The sequence below is a fragment of the Daphnia magna genome, linkage group LG5 (genome assembly GCF_020631705.1).
Source record: "Daphnia magna isolate NIES linkage group LG5, ASM2063170v1.1, whole genome shotgun sequence".
NCBI lineage: Eukaryota > Metazoa > Arthropoda > Branchiopoda > Diplostraca > Daphniidae > Daphnia > Daphnia magna.
In genome coordinates this window covers 623,460-644,247 of record NC_059186.1, presented here as the reverse complement: position 1 = coordinate 644,247, position 20,788 = coordinate 623,460, and the positions used below count along the sequence as shown (strand labels likewise).

Sequence of the window (20,788 nt, the reverse complement as noted above, 5' to 3'; positions counted from 1 at the left end):
CGCATTGCCGCCGGCCAACAAATACGTTATTCTATATAACGTGGTACACATCCAGAAGGACCCAATGTGTTTGGCGATAGAATGATGACAGGTCTACAATTTGAATGCATTCAATTTTTGTTTCTTATTAATCGATTTAAATAGCAAAACCAGTTTCATCAATGTCAAACATCTGTTTAACCAGATAAGTAGTCTAGCCTAACTAGGCTGCAACTTGTCACGAATGTATTTAATATATGGCTGAATTATTAAAATTCGATTTTGAATATCTAAACAGCTTTTCAAAGGTACAGCATCCCTTCACCGGAAATTGCCATTTGCATTTTTTGCCTGCCCATCCGGGCAAGCCTCCTATTGGGAGTGTTTCCTCATTGCCTGGGAGCCGAAACAGATCCGTAAATGAAGGTTTCGAACAAGGACAAACCTTGTGGTTATAAATATTTACTAGCCATATACGTTTTTTTTCCACCCATTAAGACTTAATCTCTATAGCTCTTCGTAAATTTTTCATATAGAGAATCTCAGAATCAATAAAGGTAGAACGTTTCATTTTTATTATAAAAACAGCGGTATAAGAACAATGTAATTGTTGGCACGATTCCGATTTCCAGATTTCCTTTTCCGCTATCTTCACATGTGTGCAATTGTCGTGAACGCTATTATTCCCCCCCTGAAGGCCACACCATGCTGTGTAATTGAAATATTGCAAATATATATATAGGATGAGATTTGAAGGACGATTGCATTTTGAAGGTTGTTTTATTCGTTTCTCTATTGTTGTTTTTTTGTGGCATGTATCGCAAGGCTTCGCGAAAAAAGGCGACCATCTGGCATCGTATGCTGGTAATTTAATCATTTTAGTGGTAATGTGTTTTGCATCAGGAAGAACATTGGTTTATACGGCCTTCTACGAGGAAACTTTATTTGACTGTTTTCCAGCACATTTGTAACTTGGGAACGCGTTTGCACACTTCTCACACTACTTGAAGTTTGTCGCAACGTCTTTCGTCATCCACAGCAGAATAGCGTGGATGACCAGAGAGTTTCGACATGGGGGTCCATTGCAGCAGGGAAACTGTTGAAATCCACCCATTTCACGTGGTTGTGAGCAGATATACAGATAGTCCGAAGGAAAATGTCTATCAATTAAGAGATAGTCTAATTGTTTGAGTCTATTTGTTGTAACTTTGTGACGCAAAGTTGCAACGCTGAAACAGCATCTGGACGTATGAACAGCCTTCTTCATTATTACGCTAGGTATTAAATATTTGTTTAGTCTTCGAGGTATATCTTTGCGTTCGTTACTCCTTTATTTGCGTCTACAGTTGGAAATCCAAGAGGTGAAATAATTTGTATGAAAAGACATGAGACCAGCTTATTGTTTGATCATAAAGGACAACAAGTGACAGCTGCAACCAAGGACGAAATTCGCGAAATTTATGCCTCCTTTGTGTACTGTGTATATATATAGATAAGACAAACAATATAGCTTCAACTTTCACTAGAGATCAAGGCACTATGAGCTTCAAGTCACGCAAAACACCCACGATTTCTTTGAATATTCAATTTAAAAGTAACTGGATTTCAAAAACTGTATTTCGTACTCCACTGAACCGTTTTTTTTTTTCTCAGAGTTATTTTGAGCCAAGTTCTTATACGCGTCGGTAAAGGTGTGTAGACTATACTACATTCGTTCCGGCAAGCCAGTCGTGAACAACGGTGGCGGAATTCGAGTTCGATAAGCAAAGGGAATGTTCGTCTTAATGAAACGATGAGTTTACGGATCACAAGGCTATATATTTCGCAACGTTCTTGCGCACGAGTGTATAATTCAGCAAATTCGTGGTTTCTCTTGTTTTGTCCAATATTTCCGCTTCAACTATTTGGGTTAACCCGATCTCTTTTTATTGAAAAAACGAGCCCGTTGCTGTAAAGATCATGCCGCCATTAAATTACTTTCTCCTTTGCGACAAATAGTGCCGATTTCTTCATTATTGCGTTATTATAGGCTATTATAGCTATACAATTACAACCAATTTCTTTAATTCTCGCAAGTATTGCTTGTATTGTGGTAGACTAAATCAAAAATCTATAGCAAAAGAATAAATCGTTTTCATGCGTGCATTTTTTGTTTATTTTCAATTAACATGTTATATAGTTGTATATATAGATCTGTTTGTGCAACAAATTAAATACGCTGTACAAGTACACGGAATTCTGATGTCGGCTATGACGTATACGAAATGATTGATCGGATGTCACATTCAAGCCTACAGCAGGCTTGCATAAAAAAACAAGTATAGGAACTTCACCATTAAACACCAGGAGCTGTTAACGTATTGACTTTGACACTCGAAGGAGACGACAGGTGGATTGCTGTTGAATTGTCATTGGTTTTCTCGGTGGCCGATGTGTCATCGACTGTCATGACGACGCTAGGGCGGTAATCGAAAGGTATGATGTAGCGAGCCGTATCCATCTTGTGATTCTTCATTCCTTTGTAGCTGCAAAGGCAACAGCGGAAGATGGTGAAGAGCAAAACACACACCACTAAGCAAGCGCACATGGCCACCACTACTAAAGTCCACGGTTCTTCCATCGCGAATTGTCTTCGTTTATTCCAGTTTGAACATGGCAAAATCTCGGCCCACTTTGTTTTCTTCGGACCGATGTAAACGAATCGAAGAAAGAATGGAGTATGATGAAGCTTTGCTTCCTTTCCTGGTGGTTATATACGAATGGCGGCCTCCAGCGATGGTTCGTAAAAGAGAGAGAGAAGGGAAAAAAAAAAAAGGACAGGGGAACTTCCCGGGAAGTACCTCCGTTAGCCGCAAGCGTTTTGAAAACCACCTCCCGAATTATTACCTTTTTTTTTTTTTTAGAATCCCGAGTTTCTTTGCCAGCTGCCTTATAGGAGTTCGTGCTGCGTGAGGTTGTTGGGTATACATTGACCAAGTTTCGCTCTGCCCTTCAATGCGCACACACACAAAAAGGAGGGATGTATTCCAAATAGAGGGAGGATTGCGTCATTGGAAAAATGTTTCTCACTCGGCTTCTTTGGGTTTTCTAGAGAGGTTGCATTTACACTCTAGATTTCATGTCCATCCTTCTCGTTTCGCAATTTTTAAAACCTGCCCAAATGGTATTTCCAAGACAATGAGTAGCCTATAACAGAACTTTTTGATATAATCAACACCCGGAAATTCTTTGCCATGACAGACGCAAATTCATCATCTTCCTGATATCTTAATTAAATGTGCGAAAGAAAGAAAAAAACAAACATTATAGAGCAGCTCAAATTAAATTTTTTTGTTTTGTTTTGATATTACTGCTGTGCAGGTCTTCCGGGTTTTAATTTTATTATTGTTTGTTGTTAGAATATTTATATATTTTTTTTTTATTTCAAAAGGCAATTCATTTAAGACTAGTCTACTATTCTCTTTTGGAAGTCGTTTATCCAATCTTTCCAAAATGTTTCTGTTTTGCCAAGTAGGTCTATACAGGCTACATACCAGGTATATTTTTTCCATCTTGCAGCAATGAAAAACAAATCAAATCAACTGCTTAGAAAAGCGTAAGACCTTGGCACATATTTTCAATCACATTTCACAGGTTTCTCCTCACAGTTGTATTTCAGGCGATGAGACTTGTGTATGTAGTAGAAACTCTTTATTAGCTTAAGTGAAATTCAAGAAACTTTCATCTTGTTTTATTGATAACATTTTTCTTTTTGCACACATTCCAACCTTTTTAGCGAACAAAACCGGTTAAAAAAAAAGTATGAAATTGAGGACACAATTAAGACATTAAGTAAACATTTCATGACTAGCTATACCTCGTTGAACACGAAGGTGTGTGAGATCAATACCCTTTCAAAGCTTCAATCATTATATACGTCATCAAATTACAAATGAATTTATCATACTAACATGCACAATAGTCTGCTGGGACGGATAACAAATGTGTATATAGACTATATAAAACTTCTACTGTCCTCAAACTTGGTATTTCTTTTTAAACAATGGACAATCAATGAAGCAAAACGTTACCGCTTATAAACATAATTGCCATCTGTCTCCTATACGCTTCCGGCACTTTGAATGTAATTCGCCGAAATAAATTCAAGACGTTCGGATAAGTAGGACACCATGGCACTATGTACTTCCCATTATTGGCTTTCGTTTTTTCGGGATTTTGCGATGCAACAAGGTCTTGTGTCCCAATTGGGGGAATCCCGAAATTCGTACCAGCCGGTGATGTCTCGCGCAGTTTGCATACAGCAAACAAGCACTTAGACGCGAACGGTAAATTGCATCATTTTAACAACCAACAGTTTTCCGTGAGTGCAGCCCTATATAGCATATATATGTCGACTATAAAGGCAAAGATAAAACAATAATAGAATTTAAAAAATTACTTTAACAAAAATTATACGCTCGAATTTACCTTGTCAAAACACCTCAAGGTCTGTGAATGACACGCGTTTTGACAACACAGTTATCCATGTATAGCTTTCGTGAATTATATACAACCTGTTTTCGTTTGTCCCTGCAGTGTTCTCTCAGCACGGAAAATCAGTCATTAATTATTCTAAATAAGAGCGCCGAGTTGTCGAGGTTCGGCTGGACGACTTGATTGGCAGCACATGCACGCGATACAAAAGGAGAACGGTAACAACAAGATGCAGCCAGTGGCTATGAGGAACACTGCAAACGGATCCATCACTGGGCAATAACGTGAATTGAAACACACACACACAAATGTAGTTAAATAAACACCGTTCACGACTCACGACGTGTACGAGGAATGATGGATTGGCGAAATAAGTTCTACCGTATTTTCGGTCGACCTCCGACTGTTGACTGGATTTGAAGTTTTCGTGCTCAACTGACCGGCTGACCGCCTAAATTTTTTTGCAGAAATATCTGGTGTCATTAAGTATACTGCGCGCCACAATGTATAGTAATGGCACGCGTGGGTCTTCTATACACCGTTTTGACGAACCCACTAGGCGCGGGCCACTCCCAATACCGCGGGTTGTATTTTATTTTATTTTTGTTCACGGGAAAAGCTGAAAGTGACTGTTATACTGGGGAACGTCTATCGACCTTTTTATGTTGCTGCGGACCTGCAACATATAGTCCTAGCGGAGAGCTGACCTATATGTTTAATCAATCGCTTCTTTGAAATCATTTTTTGCGTCGTTTTTTATGCTGGGGACATCATTTCCTGGAATGTTGGGTGGAAACTGGATTTCTAAAGATATCCAAAATTCAGCCATATTCAGAGAAAACCTTAATAATAATATACGGACATACCACGTTTGTTGTAACGATGTAAGGTGAACGTCACGACAGGCGATTTATGAGTGACGCAAGGTGTTCATCATTAATTATGAACCAAAAGGTCGTTGTATCCAACAGGCACGTTAGAGGAGAACACTGGGATACAGGTATACTATTGTAATGTAGCCAGGTCTACGTACAATCGATCTAATGGGAATGAACGACCTGCAAATCATTAATTCATCAGTTCCAGTGTTGTGACAAACGGAAAGAATAAAAATGCCGCAGCAGTTTCAACGGAAATACTCAATAATTATTGCGATGCTCACTGAATTAACTGTCCTGCATTGCGGACTCAGTGATTCGATTTAAAGTCGTTCAATTATAAACACATGGCTGCTCGACCCAGATTGGAACCAGCTTTAATGATGTAGATATTATTATGCCTATAGTCGGCATGAATCGAACTCGGGAAGAAAAGGGTGTGGCACTATAGTAGCCTACTAATATAATGGCTCTATACGTACTGTACGTACCATTTTCTTTTTATTCAGGGGACTAGCAGTCACAAAGAATGGCAGTGCAAAAACGCATCTATCTGTTTCCATCTAGCGACCAAGGAATCGCAAGGAATGTCCGTACCTGTTGCGTATATTCAAATAATTCCGGATTCATCGTCGTCGGACTGTCCGGGTTACTTTCAATAACAATTCAGCTATATACCAAGGACTGCGTGCGACCCTCATCTTTATAGCTCTTTATGACCTTTAAAATGTGTTGCTCATTCAGCGTATATTCTTTTTTTTTCCCCACTCCATTCCTTCGTGGCTCTTTCTTTGATCTCTATACGAAGCGAGAAACCAGATGGAAGAAGTGAATTTTTAATGATCAGTTTTCATTTTTTCTCTTTTATTTTTTAAGGTTTCTACAATTGAACAACCTGATTTGACAACCTTGGATCTGTTTGATTGATCGTCAGTCGTGTGATTCGCGTGATTCGGTCGATTCTTTCGATTCAGCAGTCAAAAGACGTTTTTAGAAATGGGTATAGTTTTCAGGTTGAGACTGGAGAATATCACTGTATAAATATTCAATGAATATTTAAAACAAATTTTGTTACAAATCGCTGCAATCCACATCATACAGGGGAGGGGGGGTAGCTTTTAAATTTTGGGCGGTGTGAATAGAATATTTATGTTTGGTTACGACGACATCCAATCACGCGTCTCGTTGATTGTGTTGACTGGTCTCAACCGGATTTCTAGCAACTGCGAGATTGCAGTTATCACGCGAGAAATTAGGCAATCGGAGTACACTGATCATTAATTTTCTCTTGCACCAGAAACGCAACCGGAAAAAACGCACACAATCCTAATTGGAAAAAAAAAACAACAACAACATATTAATGATAATTAATTAGGTAATAAATTATTATGAAACACGTTGATGGGAATTACCAGGAATTATTTTTCCCACTCGGAGAAACAAATTGGACGAACCAAAAACCCGAAGAAATTTAGTAGGCTAGTTGAACGAGTTGCGTGATGCAAACGGGATTGTAAACGTCTGTCCCAGAATGGAATCGTTCATTGCCACAGAAATGTGCCTGATTGAAGCCCAACGAGTTGCATTCTGACTTCCATATAAGGACATTACAGAGCAGAATGCGCATCAAGTGCATCCCGTTTGTTGCATGGTTATTACTTTATTATAATTTGTTTGTAAAACAAAAAAATTTAAAGAGAGTACCTACCTCCACTGAATGACGGAGATATTGAGTTTTGCATTCATGGAAAGCGCAGCATGAATTAGCATTACATTACAGAAAGAAAAAAAACAAACAATTGAACGATGATGTAAAGTGTACGAGCTTCTTCCTCCTTCGTTGACGGGAGGAATTTTAAAGAATAGATGTAGCCAATACATAAACAATTTCAAATTTGTTTGATAATTGCGATAGGGCGTAAAACAAATGTTCATTCAGTATCAGTGTGAACCAACTTATTTACATGTTGGCCAATGGTTCGGAATGAAATGATGTTTGCAACTGAAATAACATGCAATGTCATTTGTAAACATTGTACGCATTTTGAAGTGCATATTACTGAGATGAAAGTGATTTCGGATAATGTGCGGATCGAACCTGAGATGAGCAAGTGATCTCTTTCGCTCTCAGCAGCGCTGCCAACTGAGCCACCACCGCTAACATATATCGTCGCTTTCTATGATTAGATTGATGCTTACTTGAGGCAGTCGCATGCTCATCAACCAGCACTTGTGTGGTAATTATGCATTTTCATTGTGCAATACCTGATACCGTGGGAATCTCTCTGATTGACCTCGGAATGTGTCTGATTGAAACCCAGCGAGTTGCATTATGACTTCCATATGAGGATATTACAGTGCAGAATGCAAACTAAGTGCATCCCGTCTTTGACAGGGTTATTACTTTGCTATAATTTGTTTGTAAAACAATAAAAATACAAAGACAGTATAGTACCTCCACTGAACAACGGTGATGATGGAGTTTGCCTTCGCGGAAAGCGCAGCACGAGTTAGCATTACATCATAGAAAGAAAAAAACAATTGAACGATGATGTAAAGTGTACGAGCTTCTTGCTCCTTCGTCAACGGGAGAATTTTAAAGAATAGATGTAGTCATCTATACATTAACAATTTCAAATTTCTTTGATAATTGCGATAGGGCGTAAAACAAATGTTCATTCAGTATCAGTGTGAACCAACTTATTTACATGTTGGCCAATGGTTCGGAATGAATTCATCATGGTATAATAGGTTGAGAAGGTACCTCCACTGGGCCCTTCCCGGTTGGGCCCGATTTCAGGACTTTGGGTGGCGCTAGTTGCCAGAGTAGGCCGACTTTACATGGGAGAGATAGGGAATATGATCGTATTTTCAATTCTGTTAAGTAGGAAATAAAATTTTTACAATAATTTATTTTTTTTATTTTTTGAAATATTTTTAGCCACACAGTTCACTTTTTAATATAAAGATATGTTAAATACAATATTATGTTAGTTGGTTAAGGTTCCAAATCTTCTTTTGGAGGGTTATTTTGAAATTACGGCAATCTTTGCAGGCAGTGTACTTTCTTGCGTTTGGAAATTTGGACGATGGAGGTTGTAGTAAACGCTTACAAGAGTAAGAACGCCACACACCGCTATCTTCATAACCTTCGTTAAATTCAACCTGTTGTAATTTCTGGAGGACATTTTTAGAATTTACGTGAGACACAGTAACTCCACCACAAACTTCCAATTCATCAAAAACTTTGATAATATTTTCCAGCATAGTAAGCGATGTTAGTAAAGATGGCAGAAGTACAATATTTTGTGGAACTATCGATTTCTTCACTTGATAGGAAACGATTCCTTTACACAACACCAAATTTTTTTCGACTTCCAAACTTCCTTTGTCTTTCAGTACTTTAAATATGTTAAATTCGTCGTTTTCCTTGGTATACGACCAATTACTTGGAAATTTCAATTTTCTAATTCCCGTTTGCCAATCAATGTCCTGCTGAGTAGGTGTTAAAGGCATATCTTGAGCTTCTTCTCCACTAACCTTATTTCCATAAGAAATTGTAGCATCTCTCAAAGTAGTCACTACATAAAGTGGGGTATCTGTAGATTGCATCGTACTTTGTTTGTTTTTTGAAATAGGTTCCTCAGCAGATTCTTCAATATCACAATTTTTTTTCTTTATTGTGCTGCACATTACTTTTGTCATGTGAGGTGGGCAATCTAGAGTAAAATAACATTAATATTTTATTAAAGTAGATACTGTAATGACACGTAAACAATACTTACTAGGAAAAATTTTTGGAATTGCACCCGGTTTCAGTTTCCAATGCTTGTGTTCCTTGAAAATTTTTTGTCCTGCAACATTCACGAAATACCCTTTGTCTATTTCAGAGTCTAAAAAATGATGGACACAAACCCACGACTTAGCAGTGACTATATAATTTTTTCTTGGAATAGATTTCATCCATTGTTTTTGCATTTTTGGGTCTTTTGTCTTGAACAGCGGCACTCTTTCGGAGACAATTCCCTTTTTCACGTAACCAGAAGTGCACATTGGAACACAGCATTTATTCGGCATTTTTTTTTTTATTTAAAAACCGTCTTTCACTAGCAAAAACACTTTAAAAAAATTTGACGCACTTTTTTTTCTAATGACAGCCATTTGTCTGCTTTGTTGCCATGGTTTCTGCTCGTTAACAGAATTTTTTTCCCTTTATCCTTTTTAAACCCCCCGCGAACTCTAGCAAACCAGCTGTTGCTGGAAAACCGCAAAGCGAACACATATAAATTTTTTAAAAATATTGTATTTAACATATCTTTATATTAAAAAATGAACTATGTGGCTAAAAATATTTCAAAAAATAAAAAAAATAAATTTTTGTAAAAATTTTATTTCCTACTTAACAGAATTGAAAATACGTTCATATTCCCTATCTCTCCCATGTAAAGTCGGCCTACTCTGGCAACTAGCGCCACCCAACGTCCTGAAATCGGGGCCACATCGGGATAGGACACTCCTCTCAGAGTGGAGGTACAGTACCTTCTCAACCTATTATACCATGGAATTCATTTTTGCACATGAAATAACATTCAATGTCATTTGTAGACATATTATGCTATGTGTAGTGCATATTACGTAGATGAAAGTAGTTTCGAGTGTTATGTGGATCGAACCTGAAATGAGTAACAGATTTTAGTCTCTTTCAGTAGCGCTGCCAACTGAGCTACCACCGCTGACATACTTGATCACTTTCTATAATTACATTGGTGCTTACTTGAGGCAGTCACATGCTGATCAGTCTGCACTTGTGTGGTAATCATGCTTTTCCATTGTGCAATATCTGATACCGTGGGAATCTGTCGAATATGAGCCATAATGGTAGCCTTGTTCTCCCAGTATAACATTAATATGGAAAATGTGCCGCCCATTGGTAACCTAAATCCGATACCCAGCGGCTTCTGTTTCTCGCGACAGAGTAGCGAATTAGGCAGGGCCAATAATATTAAAACGACACACAGGTAATGTCTGTGATCAAGACAAACCCTGGTTTTGTTTTACTCAATGCAGATCCCATAGTTTGGGTCAACTTTAATTGTTCTGCAAAACCCAAAGATTATGGTCATAAAGCTGAATTCAAACAACATAATTTATTAGTAACAGGTGTATGGTGCACCAAAATTATTAAAATAAACACTAAACCCTCGAGTAGTTCCGCAGGTGTAGAGAACTTGTGAACTCAAATAGTAACACATCTAGACTTTGTATATTCTTTCATGGACATTCCAGTAAGTAACACATAACAATTCCACAGGTAAAAACTTGGAAATTTTTTTGCTCCATACGCCCGAAAAAGAAGCTCTATTAATCATCGATTCCAAATAAAATCTAAAGAAAAGCACTCAACAAAATCGGTTACATTGAACTTCTAAACGTTCCAATTCACTGCCCATGTCTTCGGTGCACAACGCCAGGCGCGATTCTTCACCAAAACTTTGCCAAACAACATCTTTATCAGGGCTAAATTCTTGTGGGAAGCGTTTTTCTTCGAATTCTGGTGAATTTGCTGGAGAGGGAAATGACTGCGACATGTAAAAAGAAACTTTAGAATCTTGATGTGCCCATTGAGGATCTTTGTCTCTGTAGTCTGCATCGGAGCCTTCGTAACAATGTTGCCACATCTCATCTGGTTGCAGGCTGGTCAATGACTTTTCTTCACCGTCCAAGCGTCTTCGACTTGAAGAATTTTGATTGAAGTTCAAAGTTCTGAGTGATGATGATGGTGTCATTTGCGACAAACTCAGCTCGTCTTCAGTTGGAAAGAGGACCATACGAAGAGGGACCGAAGTTACTTTCTCATCCAGCCGATCCTCCGATTCCGATGATTGGTCATGATGCCTGTCTGATCGGTTACGGCTCTGCTGAGCTTGTGACTTGGTTTTTTGTTCGGTTTCGGATGATGACTCGTCATCTTTAGTCGGCCAGGTCCATCCAACCATGGCCAGGCAATGCTAAGTAGTGCTAAATTTGTTTAAAGAAGATGTTAACACCAATCACGTACAAATCTATGAAGAACTATGTATGGGCGAACAATTTCGTTGTTCAAATATTTGTTCATTACCTTTCTTAAGAGAGATGACTGTGTTGCTGACCTCTCTGCTGTCGGAGAAGTTTTCATAATGGCATTAAAAAACGTATTTGACGTAGCTCATCTATTCGCAAAATTGCGTCGTTTCAACGTAGTTAAATCCCATGACATTTGGGCTTTATCAGAATATCTAATTTTACGTCATTCCGTAAGACAAGTTTCGTCGAATTTGCGTCCCTCAAGAATTGCCTAAGTTTGTTCGAGGATATCTTTTGCTAGAAATCTATGAAGAAAATCGGTACTTGAATTATCGTTAAATTTGGAATCGATTTTGTAGAAACTACCTGTGAGAATGATTTATGCATTGGTGTGAATGTATTCTCGTCCTTGCTTTCTACTGAAGCTATATATCAGTACAGTCACTTTCCATTCTTTAATCTTTGAATTCTTTTGACTATCTGGAACAAAATAAGTAGGCTGCTGGATGTAGAATGTTAAAACAACCCCGAACAAGACAGGAAGCATCCAGTTCTTCTATTTCAGAAATTTTGATTAAAAAAAAAGAAAGGGAGATTTAGAAACTTTTTCTTTGCACCTGTTGTGTTAGACGCTAAGCGATGCAATCCATATTGGCCAATCTTGCAACAGGGTAAACGCCATATTTAATAAGAATAATCTTCCAGGTAAAACGGCACCATTTGAAATTCTAATGTGAAGAAAGGTGGTTAACATTAGTTGAACGTCTGATGCACAACGTATTGTCATTTACAAGTGTCATCCGATAGAAAGACGCAGAGGGCTAATAGCTTCCGACCAAAGTGCCACGGCGATAAGACCAAACGATAGCCATACTTGACCGTTAACTCTTCCCCAAGTCGAAACAGATTTTTAGAAGTATCGGTTGGCTTGAAGCGAAAACAAAATGGTCAAGGCGCGTGCATCTAAGGACGATTTAAGCAATCGAACGATGCTCTCAGACACGACTGTCGTTGAAAAAGACAATCAATCGCAGGAGACGAACCTTGTCCCGACGATAAAAAGGCACGCTATTTTGCATAATTGAAAAGACAGAAAGTGGTAAAACAAACTGCCATTTAGGAAAACATCAGCATTGTATTACCGGATTTAGAGGACCAGTTGAGAGAGCAAATTTCGGGCCAAGTTGCAGAGAGAAGCAGCGCGGATAAGCTACATATACATACCGGATGGAAATGAAAAAGGATTTAAGCCCCGATTTTCGCAATAAATTTTTTTGATTTCATCTAAATCATCAGATTTTAGAATGGCGGCTTGTTTCTTCTCCTCCTCACTCCATTCCGTTCGTCGCTACAATTAAAAAGAAAGGGGAGAATGATTAGACTCGGATGTAAAAAAGTAGCAATAACAATCACAACAAAAAGCAACAATGATTAACGTTTTGAAAGGAGTGGGCGGGTGACTACATCCGGAAACAAGAGAATGGGGTTGTTTTAAATAGGATGATCGATCGAGAAATCTTTCCTAGTTCACACAGATGCAAATTGGGCGGCTGTAAATTTCACACTGGTTTAATAGAACAGCTGTCGAGGGGTTCTTTATTCAGAGCTACTGCTGTGTAGTGGTAGAGCCCAGGGGACGTGCGAGACAGCTGCGGGAGCAACCCCTGTTATTTACGTTTCCTGCGATAGGCAAAAAACGCACGTCCGCTTTAACCCTCTCCCTTCCCGAGTTCCCGACCAAGTATGCTAATGTACAACATAGCCTCGACAGCAATGAAACATCCATTCATCTTCCGCAACGCGTAATAACTTGGGGCGACAAATTTCCTTCAGTGTCGCATTAATGAAACTGGAAAGCAAACATGTTGTCCAACACAATCAGTAATTTCACGAATAAGCTTTCAGATGACGTATCCCTATTAGGCGAAATAATGAGGAAACAAAAGATGATTAATTACCCGATTTCTGAGGAGTTTGTTCTTTTCATCTCGTGAGATCTTTTGATTACAGATTGATAGTTTGGCCGACTTGATTATCCACTCTTGCGATTCAGTCGCGGATGCCTTGACTATCTTCACCAAATCATCATATAAGGAAACTAGTTTCAATGCGCTTTGAGGGTTCAGTTGCTTAGGAATATGGCCCTGTTAAAGAAGAATGTGTTTTATGCCGTTGGTAAAGAAATATGTGGACTAGACTTACGTCCAAAAGCGAAGATATGTACATGTAAATAGCTTTGTAATCTACTTCACAACATGATGCTGGATCAGGGTGCTCTTCAAACATGGCTATCCATTTGAGCATTAATGCAGGGATGGGAGAATGTCTTTGAGCTTCAATGCAGTCCCTGATCATAGTGATCCATTCTTCGACAGGGGATGGTTTGATGGCACTTCGTTTTTTAGGAGGGTCCCTATATTGACAAGAAGATAATAGTGAGAACAAAAATTTTTATTTCATCAAACATTTACCTTTCTTTAGAATCATCCTTGAGGGGTTCAGACCACCTGCTTAGCTCTTGGAACATTTCTCGTAGGCCAGTTTCTGAAATCAAATTGGTGGGAAAAATTTTTCGGATCTCTTCATATTCCCCGTGGAATCCATTTGTTTTAAGATACTCTATTATCTTGCTAAGATTCTCGTCATCCCAAACAGTTTCACGGGAATCGTATCTTATTTTTGGCTTTTTGTTCAGTGGTGATGTGTCCAGATTAAATCTCTTGCGTGTTCGTTTCCTTTTCACCTTTTGGACTGGGGTTGCTAATGCTCTTTCTGTTACATCAGCGTTAGAATTATTCATTTTACAAATTTTCTATCAGCCCTCAACCGACAATTTGGGAAAGAAGAATTGTCGTTTGTCGAATTACTAGTATAGCAGACGAAATCAATCCGCTGGATAACTAGAATCAACTACTAGATGGCGTTGGCGAGTTTTAAACAAGCTTTAAAAAATAAATAAAGCCAAGTTACGACAGGACAGAAAATGGCACAAAATGGTTTGAGTGTATCCACGTCTGGCGTGTAATAATACTCTGAGCCTAACTCAGTTTTCCAGTCCAAGAGGATGACAGGCGAGAAGGCAGTAGAGGGAGGAAATGTCGGGGTGAAAAGTCCTACTGAAAACAGCAGTAAAACGCATCAAATAGGATTACACGGGCCAACCCCGCGTCAACATTGATAAGCACGCGAAACCCTATCCGGTAAGTCAGGCCTCCCCCCGTTGCTCGGACAAACGTATTCCTTCATAGTGACAGGGCCCCCAATGTCCTCCCTCATTTTAAAATCCCGATGTTTTCTTATATTTTCTTTTTCCGGTCTTTTTCGAACAAAAAAAAACCCTTTACCTTGATCCCTTTTCTTTTTCCAAACTTGTTTTTCAACATCGTCTCTTTTTTTGTTCGTGTCACTCACCAGCAACTTGGCGAATCCCTTTACTTAAAAAAAAAAAATGTTCTTTTCTTCTGAATGTTCACGTTTTTTTTGTTTTGTTGGAAAACAACTTGCGTCATTCAAAAAGTTGGGTCCCACAAGCTTTGGACGTTCCAGTCAAAAAGCGCGACGTTTGCACAGCAACGGTGGACAAGTTCTTGTATTTGATAAGCACGACAACGTGCACGAACATCACGCAATTCGACGCTTCATTTCGTCTCTTTCAAAGAGAATCAACTTGGATAACGTCAACGCTTTTAACGCTGCCCCGTCAACAATATGGGCTACTATATAAAAATGGCTTTTTGTTTGTTTCGTTTTGTAATTGCCAGCACGCGTGCATTTTGGCCGTACGGTTGGTTAATAAAAATTCGACCGCAGAAATCTGAACGGCTTATTATATACTTGTCTGTTGTAAAACGCATTTCTTTCTGTTTTTGAATAGCAGTGCGTGTATTATTGCTCTGTTTAAAGACACGCCGGAGCGCTTAACATAAACGTATGCATATCACATTAATAGGCTATACGCGTGTAATCGGGAGGACCGTTTATTTCGCGCATCGTTTTCCCATACACTGGTCTATAATCAATTGTGTATAAGAAAAATGGCTGCTGCTTTATTTGTGTAAATAGCATAGTTTTGGCTTTAATTTTTAATTTGTGAATCGCTTTGCGTATATATATATAGTCTATAAAACAAATGGCTGTATCAAGCGGGTCTATTTTTTATATTCGCTTTTTTTTTTTTTTTAAATATATTCATGATGGTCTGATTTAATAGACGGGGCGACGAGAGTAACTGGCCAGAATTAAGAGCCGGTTTTCTTTTTCTTCGGTTTGGAACCTGTGGCTTTTGATTGCTGACACATTAAAGAGGAAGGCCGAAGGAGGATAATTAAGGCGAGAAAACAAACAAACAAAAAAAAAATCATTTTCTTTCCTCTTTTGTTTTGTTGTCGTGAGGAACGGGCGACAAAAAGTCGGGTTTCAAATTTATTGATCCTGTCAACCCTGTAGTGGAAGGGACAACAACAACACTCAAACAACAAATTCTACAACCCTTTCCTTTCTGTTTTCTTTTGTTTGTTTTTTTATATTTTTGAATGCTGCTATTTAGCCTATAGCATATATTTTTCTCGTGTAATTAGGGGGAGAAGGTTTTCAACGAATGCGACTCGAAAAGTGCAGCAAATGACATGATTTTTCTTTAATGTTTTTCTTGATTTATAATTTTTTATTTTTCGTTTCCACCTTTTCAAAGTCCGTTGTAGGAACTCAGCCACCTAATTTTGACCATTTATCCCATTTTAAGTAGACTATACGATGGTAAACTAACAGTTCAAATCCTGTTCTTCGTCTACTCAAGAGCTTTGTTAAAGTCCTTCAATCCTACACACAGCATATACCTGCCCTATACTTAAACGCTGTAATGCGCAGCATTACGTGTAGACGTAACGCGTACAAGGATTTTCAGTTGATATGCTCGTATATGCTTTTAGCTTTTCAAGACGATAATGATTATTTATTTGATTGGCTTTGAAAGTATATAACGTCCGCAATGAATAGGAATCATCCTGGTAGTTTTTCTTCTTCTTTTTTTTTTCCACTCTCTAAAAGACTTTTGAAAATGTTGGTGGGGATTTATTACACAACTGCAGTGTGAAAGAGCGGATGTTTCACTTGTGTCCACTTTTATGTTTTTAAAAAAAGACGTAGACGACTAAAAAAGAAACATTTAAAAAGAAGAAATAAAAATTTTTTTTTTCTTGTTAAATAGCTAAAACGACGAAACCTGTACCTTTTTATTTACCTTTGTCCAAGGTTAATTTACGACTTTCAAAGCAATAACATGTGTCTACCTTCATTCTCTCGTCGCCAGCAGTTCCCCTCCATTCTTACGTATTTTTTTTAAAGCCGTTTTTTTTTTCTTCTTTTAAGTTTGTAGCAAAACAAAAAAGAAAAAGGACAAATAGAGTTGGTTATAAAAATTAAAAAAACAGAAGACACGAACGTACATTGATCTAAATAGAAACACAAGATTGCAATAGACAAGATGTGTATACACAATTCTCGTCGTGCGTTCCTTAAAAAAGAAATGTTAAATCATAGATGCCTTTATGTATTATTGATGTAGGTGCATTTAAGTGCGGCGTATTTAGGCCTGGTATATATATACAAATATGTTGAGGAAAACACGCGCTTAAGGCCTCATGTAAGTTGTAAAACAAAGTTGGTTATGAATTGATTACCATGTCCAGCAGCGATTCCTGCATACGCGATACAGTTTAAGATTAATTCTAATTTGTAATCTTATTAAAAAATTAATAAGACGTTGATTATCTTTTAAAAAAAAATGTCGTTTTCCGGTCGTGGTTGGACACGATTCGTGATCGAATCGATTACACGATGTTCAAAATGATGGAAAGGCAAAAATAAATAAAATAAAATATAATGAAATTTGCTTTTGTCATATCGAATAGGGGCGGGTACAGATAAAAAAAGCGAACACAATAACAAGTAGACAAGGGAATAAAAAAATTAAAAAAGGGGCACACAACTATGTGAGCAACTAATAATAGTGGGGGCTCCATAAGATTATGTTCGTGATGAATGACCCCCGCTCGATTTCAAAAGCCAATTCTCCTATATTAGGGACTTGCTTTTTAGAGATATAAAAAATCAAACTATTTAGACAAAAAAAAAAAGAAGAGGGAAGACATGCATTCAGGACATGGATATGCAGTTAGCTTCGTTATGTACAAGTCTTTCTCTTTAAATATATAATATTTCCTCTTCCATCATCAGGTATTCATCATCGAACCAAATGCCATTCAGCCGCACATCTTATAGCCGATCGTTTTCCCCTCTTTTATTGTAATATTCTTTTGTTGTTGTCTGTTTTCTTTCTTTTGCTGTCTTGTTGTCGTGAGACAGAGAGCTATTAAAAGTTACACGGACGATAATCGATCGATTCTCTGACGAGCATTTATTTTTCAAAGATTAAAGCAACAACAACAACAAAAGAATGATGGAATTTTTCAGAGATTGAAAGAGAAAAAAAAAACGAGTCCTCGGTTGTCGTCGACCGATTTTTGAAATGTTTTCCCTTTTTTTGTTTTCTCTCTTCGGGCTGCTGGTTGTTGATGTGTGGTGCACATCAGTGGCCGACTGGCGCCAGACTTCTGTCCAGCCAATGGAAACGGTTCGAAATTGATTGGCTTCGAGCGCGCGCGCAACGGCCAAAAAATCTACCAGAAGAAGGCAGGGACACCCTCATCCATCGCAGCACAAGAAAAAAAAAAGAAAAAGAAAAAAAAAAACAACTCGTATGTCGGACATAATCGACAAGCTCCGAATGCCTGAATCGAGTGGTTATGCTTGTCTTTTCTTTCTTTCTTTCGCTATCTATCGCCTCATTCTTCTTCTTCTTTCTCTTAATACCTCAGTTTTTTTTTTCTTTTCTTCTTCGTGCTGTGCATTGTCTTTGAGTCTTTCCCTATGGACAACGATTCGGCATAACTCCATAAGTAGACTATATAGGATATCGAGTCTATACACGAACAATCACGTATATATCCATGTATACATTGAAAGCAAATCTGATGTATATACAAGTCTATATATATTGTCTAATACATATAAATATATTCCTTTTTCTATATGTCCATTGTTCTATCTAAATAAACATACTACGTATAGTCTTAATGCATATATCTGCTTGTTTAAATGTATGCATCATTTAATGACGCTGATATCGCGTTGTTCGGAGGGACGCCCCTTTTGATATAGCTAATAGTCTGTGTGTGCATCGACACATACATTCAGCTATATGGCTGTGTGAAAAAGGATTAGATCGTGTCGCAGTTTGTTATGCATTATATAGACAGAATATAGAGGCGTATTTAAACATTGACCAGCAACATAAAAGGGTGAGAGTCGTGTGAAAATGCCACGGCCGACACGATGAACATTGCACATCACGACGAAAAAATGTATATCTATAGTCTGCATACAGTAGTATATAGATCCTTCTATAATATATATTTTAATGCGTATTATAACGAGAAATCTATATGTAGGCCCTATAGATTAGACGTAAGGCGCTTATGTTCAACCGCCGATGCAAAAAGCCAATGTAGAACACAAGGAGAGGCCTATCTATTTCACATTGATTTGGGTGGTGTAAAATAAGAAAAGGGTTGACACGCATCCAGCCCAGATATATCAAAGAAAAAAAGATGGCCTTTTTTCTTTTTTAATAAAAAATGTTGAAATGAAAAAAAAAGGGGGAAGAGTGGGGGGATATATAAAAGGAATGGCTGCGTGACGTTGATGCTCTCGTGCTCTTATATGCAGTATACGTTATATAAAGAGTGCATGTATATAGTATAGCACAGAGAGGCTGTGATGCGAATAGTGGAAATCACTTGTCAAAAAGCCTTTGTGATGCTCGACGTCTTATAATGCAATAATTGTGGGAAATGGCTCTCTCCCTTTGTTGTGTATATACATTTCACGTCAATACATAGAGGATAGAGACTGCTGCATGTGTATACGTGTCGATCGATAATGTTCTCGCTTCTTGTTCACCCGCCATATATGCTTTACAATGCATCAGATGAAATCAAACCACTTTGATGTTTGACACACAAAAACGATTAAATGGCCTTTAAATGAGGCTATATATTTCAGCTTTGTTAATATATAAATGCGATTGAATATATCGATATTGATGGCAATTTGTGATGTTGATAATCACGGGATGATACATCATATAGCCTACACATCACCATCATCAAAATATATGTTTAGCAAAGCACTTGGGTGTATTTGTATGTCCTCGTTGATGGACATTGAAAATAAAAGTAATCAATTATATCCAAAGCGCGAGATGTATAAAAGACATGAACAATTCACGAGCTAAACTATATAGAGCTATATAGACTCAAAGAAAAAAAAAAGGCCCTGTAGCCTACACACATGCATTACCAACAACAATACACAGACATGTAAAAATAATAAAAGAAAAAGACAAACACGAAGAAGAAAATGTTGGAGAGTTAAAAGGCCAACTCTCTCACTATATACGTGGGAAGTTGTACAGATGCTCCTTCAATAAAGTAACATGGCGTATTTACATGGCCCGTCATCGTCATATTTAGCAACAGCAACAACATTCTTCTAATGCGTTCACGATTTCTGTTGTTAGACTATACACACATATAGAACGACATTATAGACCTACATAGAATATATAATATAGGCCTATATAGATAATAGGCCTATAGTGGGGAAATCAAAAGTTGCTGTAAATACGTACAAAGAGGGGGGTAATTAACAAGGACACGTGATCAGTCCCCCTCTACACCTACGTATGTATAGCACTGAAATAAAAATTAAAAGGGTTTCTTTTTGTTGTAACAGAAAAGGGAGGGTGTGTATGTGGTCGAGGTTTCGGGAAATGATGATGAAAATATGAAGTGCTTTTGGACGCTCTTTTATTATAGAATGAAGAGCAAGAGAGGGCGTTAGTAGGGGCGGGTTAATGGTCATTCAATGGTTGATGCTTTCAGTATATAGCTATACATTCGCCTCTCTCTGTCAGCACCCCTCACTCAGGCAGTGCACAGCACTATTCACGTGCACACAATGGAGTGATTAGAGGGATATAGTCAGCCCCAACACTTTTTCTTCCTAAATGGGTCGAATTTATTTTATCAAGTGCACAGCCAATTGAAACGCCCTTTTTTTATAAATATAATCATTTAGCCTATTATTTTATTTGAAAGATTTATTTTGGGGATGATCTATAAGAGATTCGTAGAGGGATATACTCATATTTTAAAAAGGGGGTAACAATATAAACGGAACAGAAGATGATGTAATCAGAAAAATTACAGTTAATACATTTATTAGGCACAACACCTTTATCAAGGGGTTAAATTTGCATTTTGTTTTGCCTATAT

The 20,788-nt window shown here is 37.9% G+C and overlaps 2 protein-coding genes and 3 long non-coding RNA genes across 6 annotated transcripts; 1 reads left to right on the top strand and 4 right to left on the bottom strand.

Moving 5' to 3' along the window:
- Positions 1 to 3,501: 3,501 nt before the first annotated feature.
- LOC116922433 lies at positions 3,502 to 5,140 on the bottom strand. The gene is made up of 2 exons (XR_004394036.2): positions 4,447 to 5,140; positions 3,502 to 4,373 (listed from the first exon to the last, which is right to left on the bottom strand). It is a non-coding gene; the product is annotated as an uncharacterized LOC116922433 (long non-coding RNA).
- A 1,037-nt stretch (positions 5,141 to 6,177) lies between these two features.
- Positions 6,178 to 8,065, bottom strand: LOC116933537. Of its 2 annotated transcripts, XR_006646492.1 has the most exons (3): positions 7,786 to 8,065; positions 6,743 to 6,917; positions 6,178 to 6,656 (listed from the first exon to the last, which is right to left on the bottom strand). It is a non-coding gene; the product is annotated as an uncharacterized LOC116933537 (long non-coding RNA). The 2 variants fall into 2 exon arrangements; XR_006646491.1 differs by lacking the exon at positions 7,786 to 8,065 and having other exon boundaries at positions 6,743 to 7,774.
- Positions 8,066 to 8,222: 157 nt separating this feature from the next.
- Positions 8,223 to 9,678, bottom strand: LOC116924088. Its single transcript, XM_032930672.2, has 2 exons — positions 9,116 to 9,678; positions 8,223 to 9,049 (listed from the first exon to the last, which is right to left on the bottom strand). Exons 1-2 carry the CDS (start codon positions 9,405 to 9,407, stop codon positions 8,316 to 8,318), a joined length of 1,026 nt encoding a protein of 341 aa, XP_032786563.2. The 5' UTR covers positions 9,408 to 9,678; the 3' UTR covers positions 8,223 to 8,315.
- A 2,708-nt stretch (positions 9,679 to 12,386) lies between these two features.
- On the bottom strand, positions 12,387 to 14,193 carry LOC116924090. The gene is made up of 5 exons (XM_032930675.2): positions 13,865 to 14,193; positions 13,596 to 13,806; positions 13,352 to 13,537; positions 12,536 to 12,741; positions 12,387 to 12,461 (listed from the first exon to the last, which is right to left on the bottom strand). The coding sequence occupies exons 1-4, from the start codon at positions 14,191 to 14,193 to the stop codon at positions 12,604 to 12,606; spliced, it is 864 nt and encodes a 287-aa protein (XP_032786566.2). The 3' UTR covers positions 12,387 to 12,461; positions 12,536 to 12,603.
- A 159-nt stretch (positions 14,194 to 14,352) lies between these two features.
- On the top strand, positions 14,353 to 15,534 carry LOC123472198. The gene is made up of 2 exons (XR_006646493.1): positions 14,353 to 14,593; positions 14,911 to 15,534. It is a non-coding gene; the product is annotated as an uncharacterized LOC123472198 (long non-coding RNA).
- The last annotated feature ends 5,254 nt before the right edge of the window (positions 15,535 to 20,788 follow it).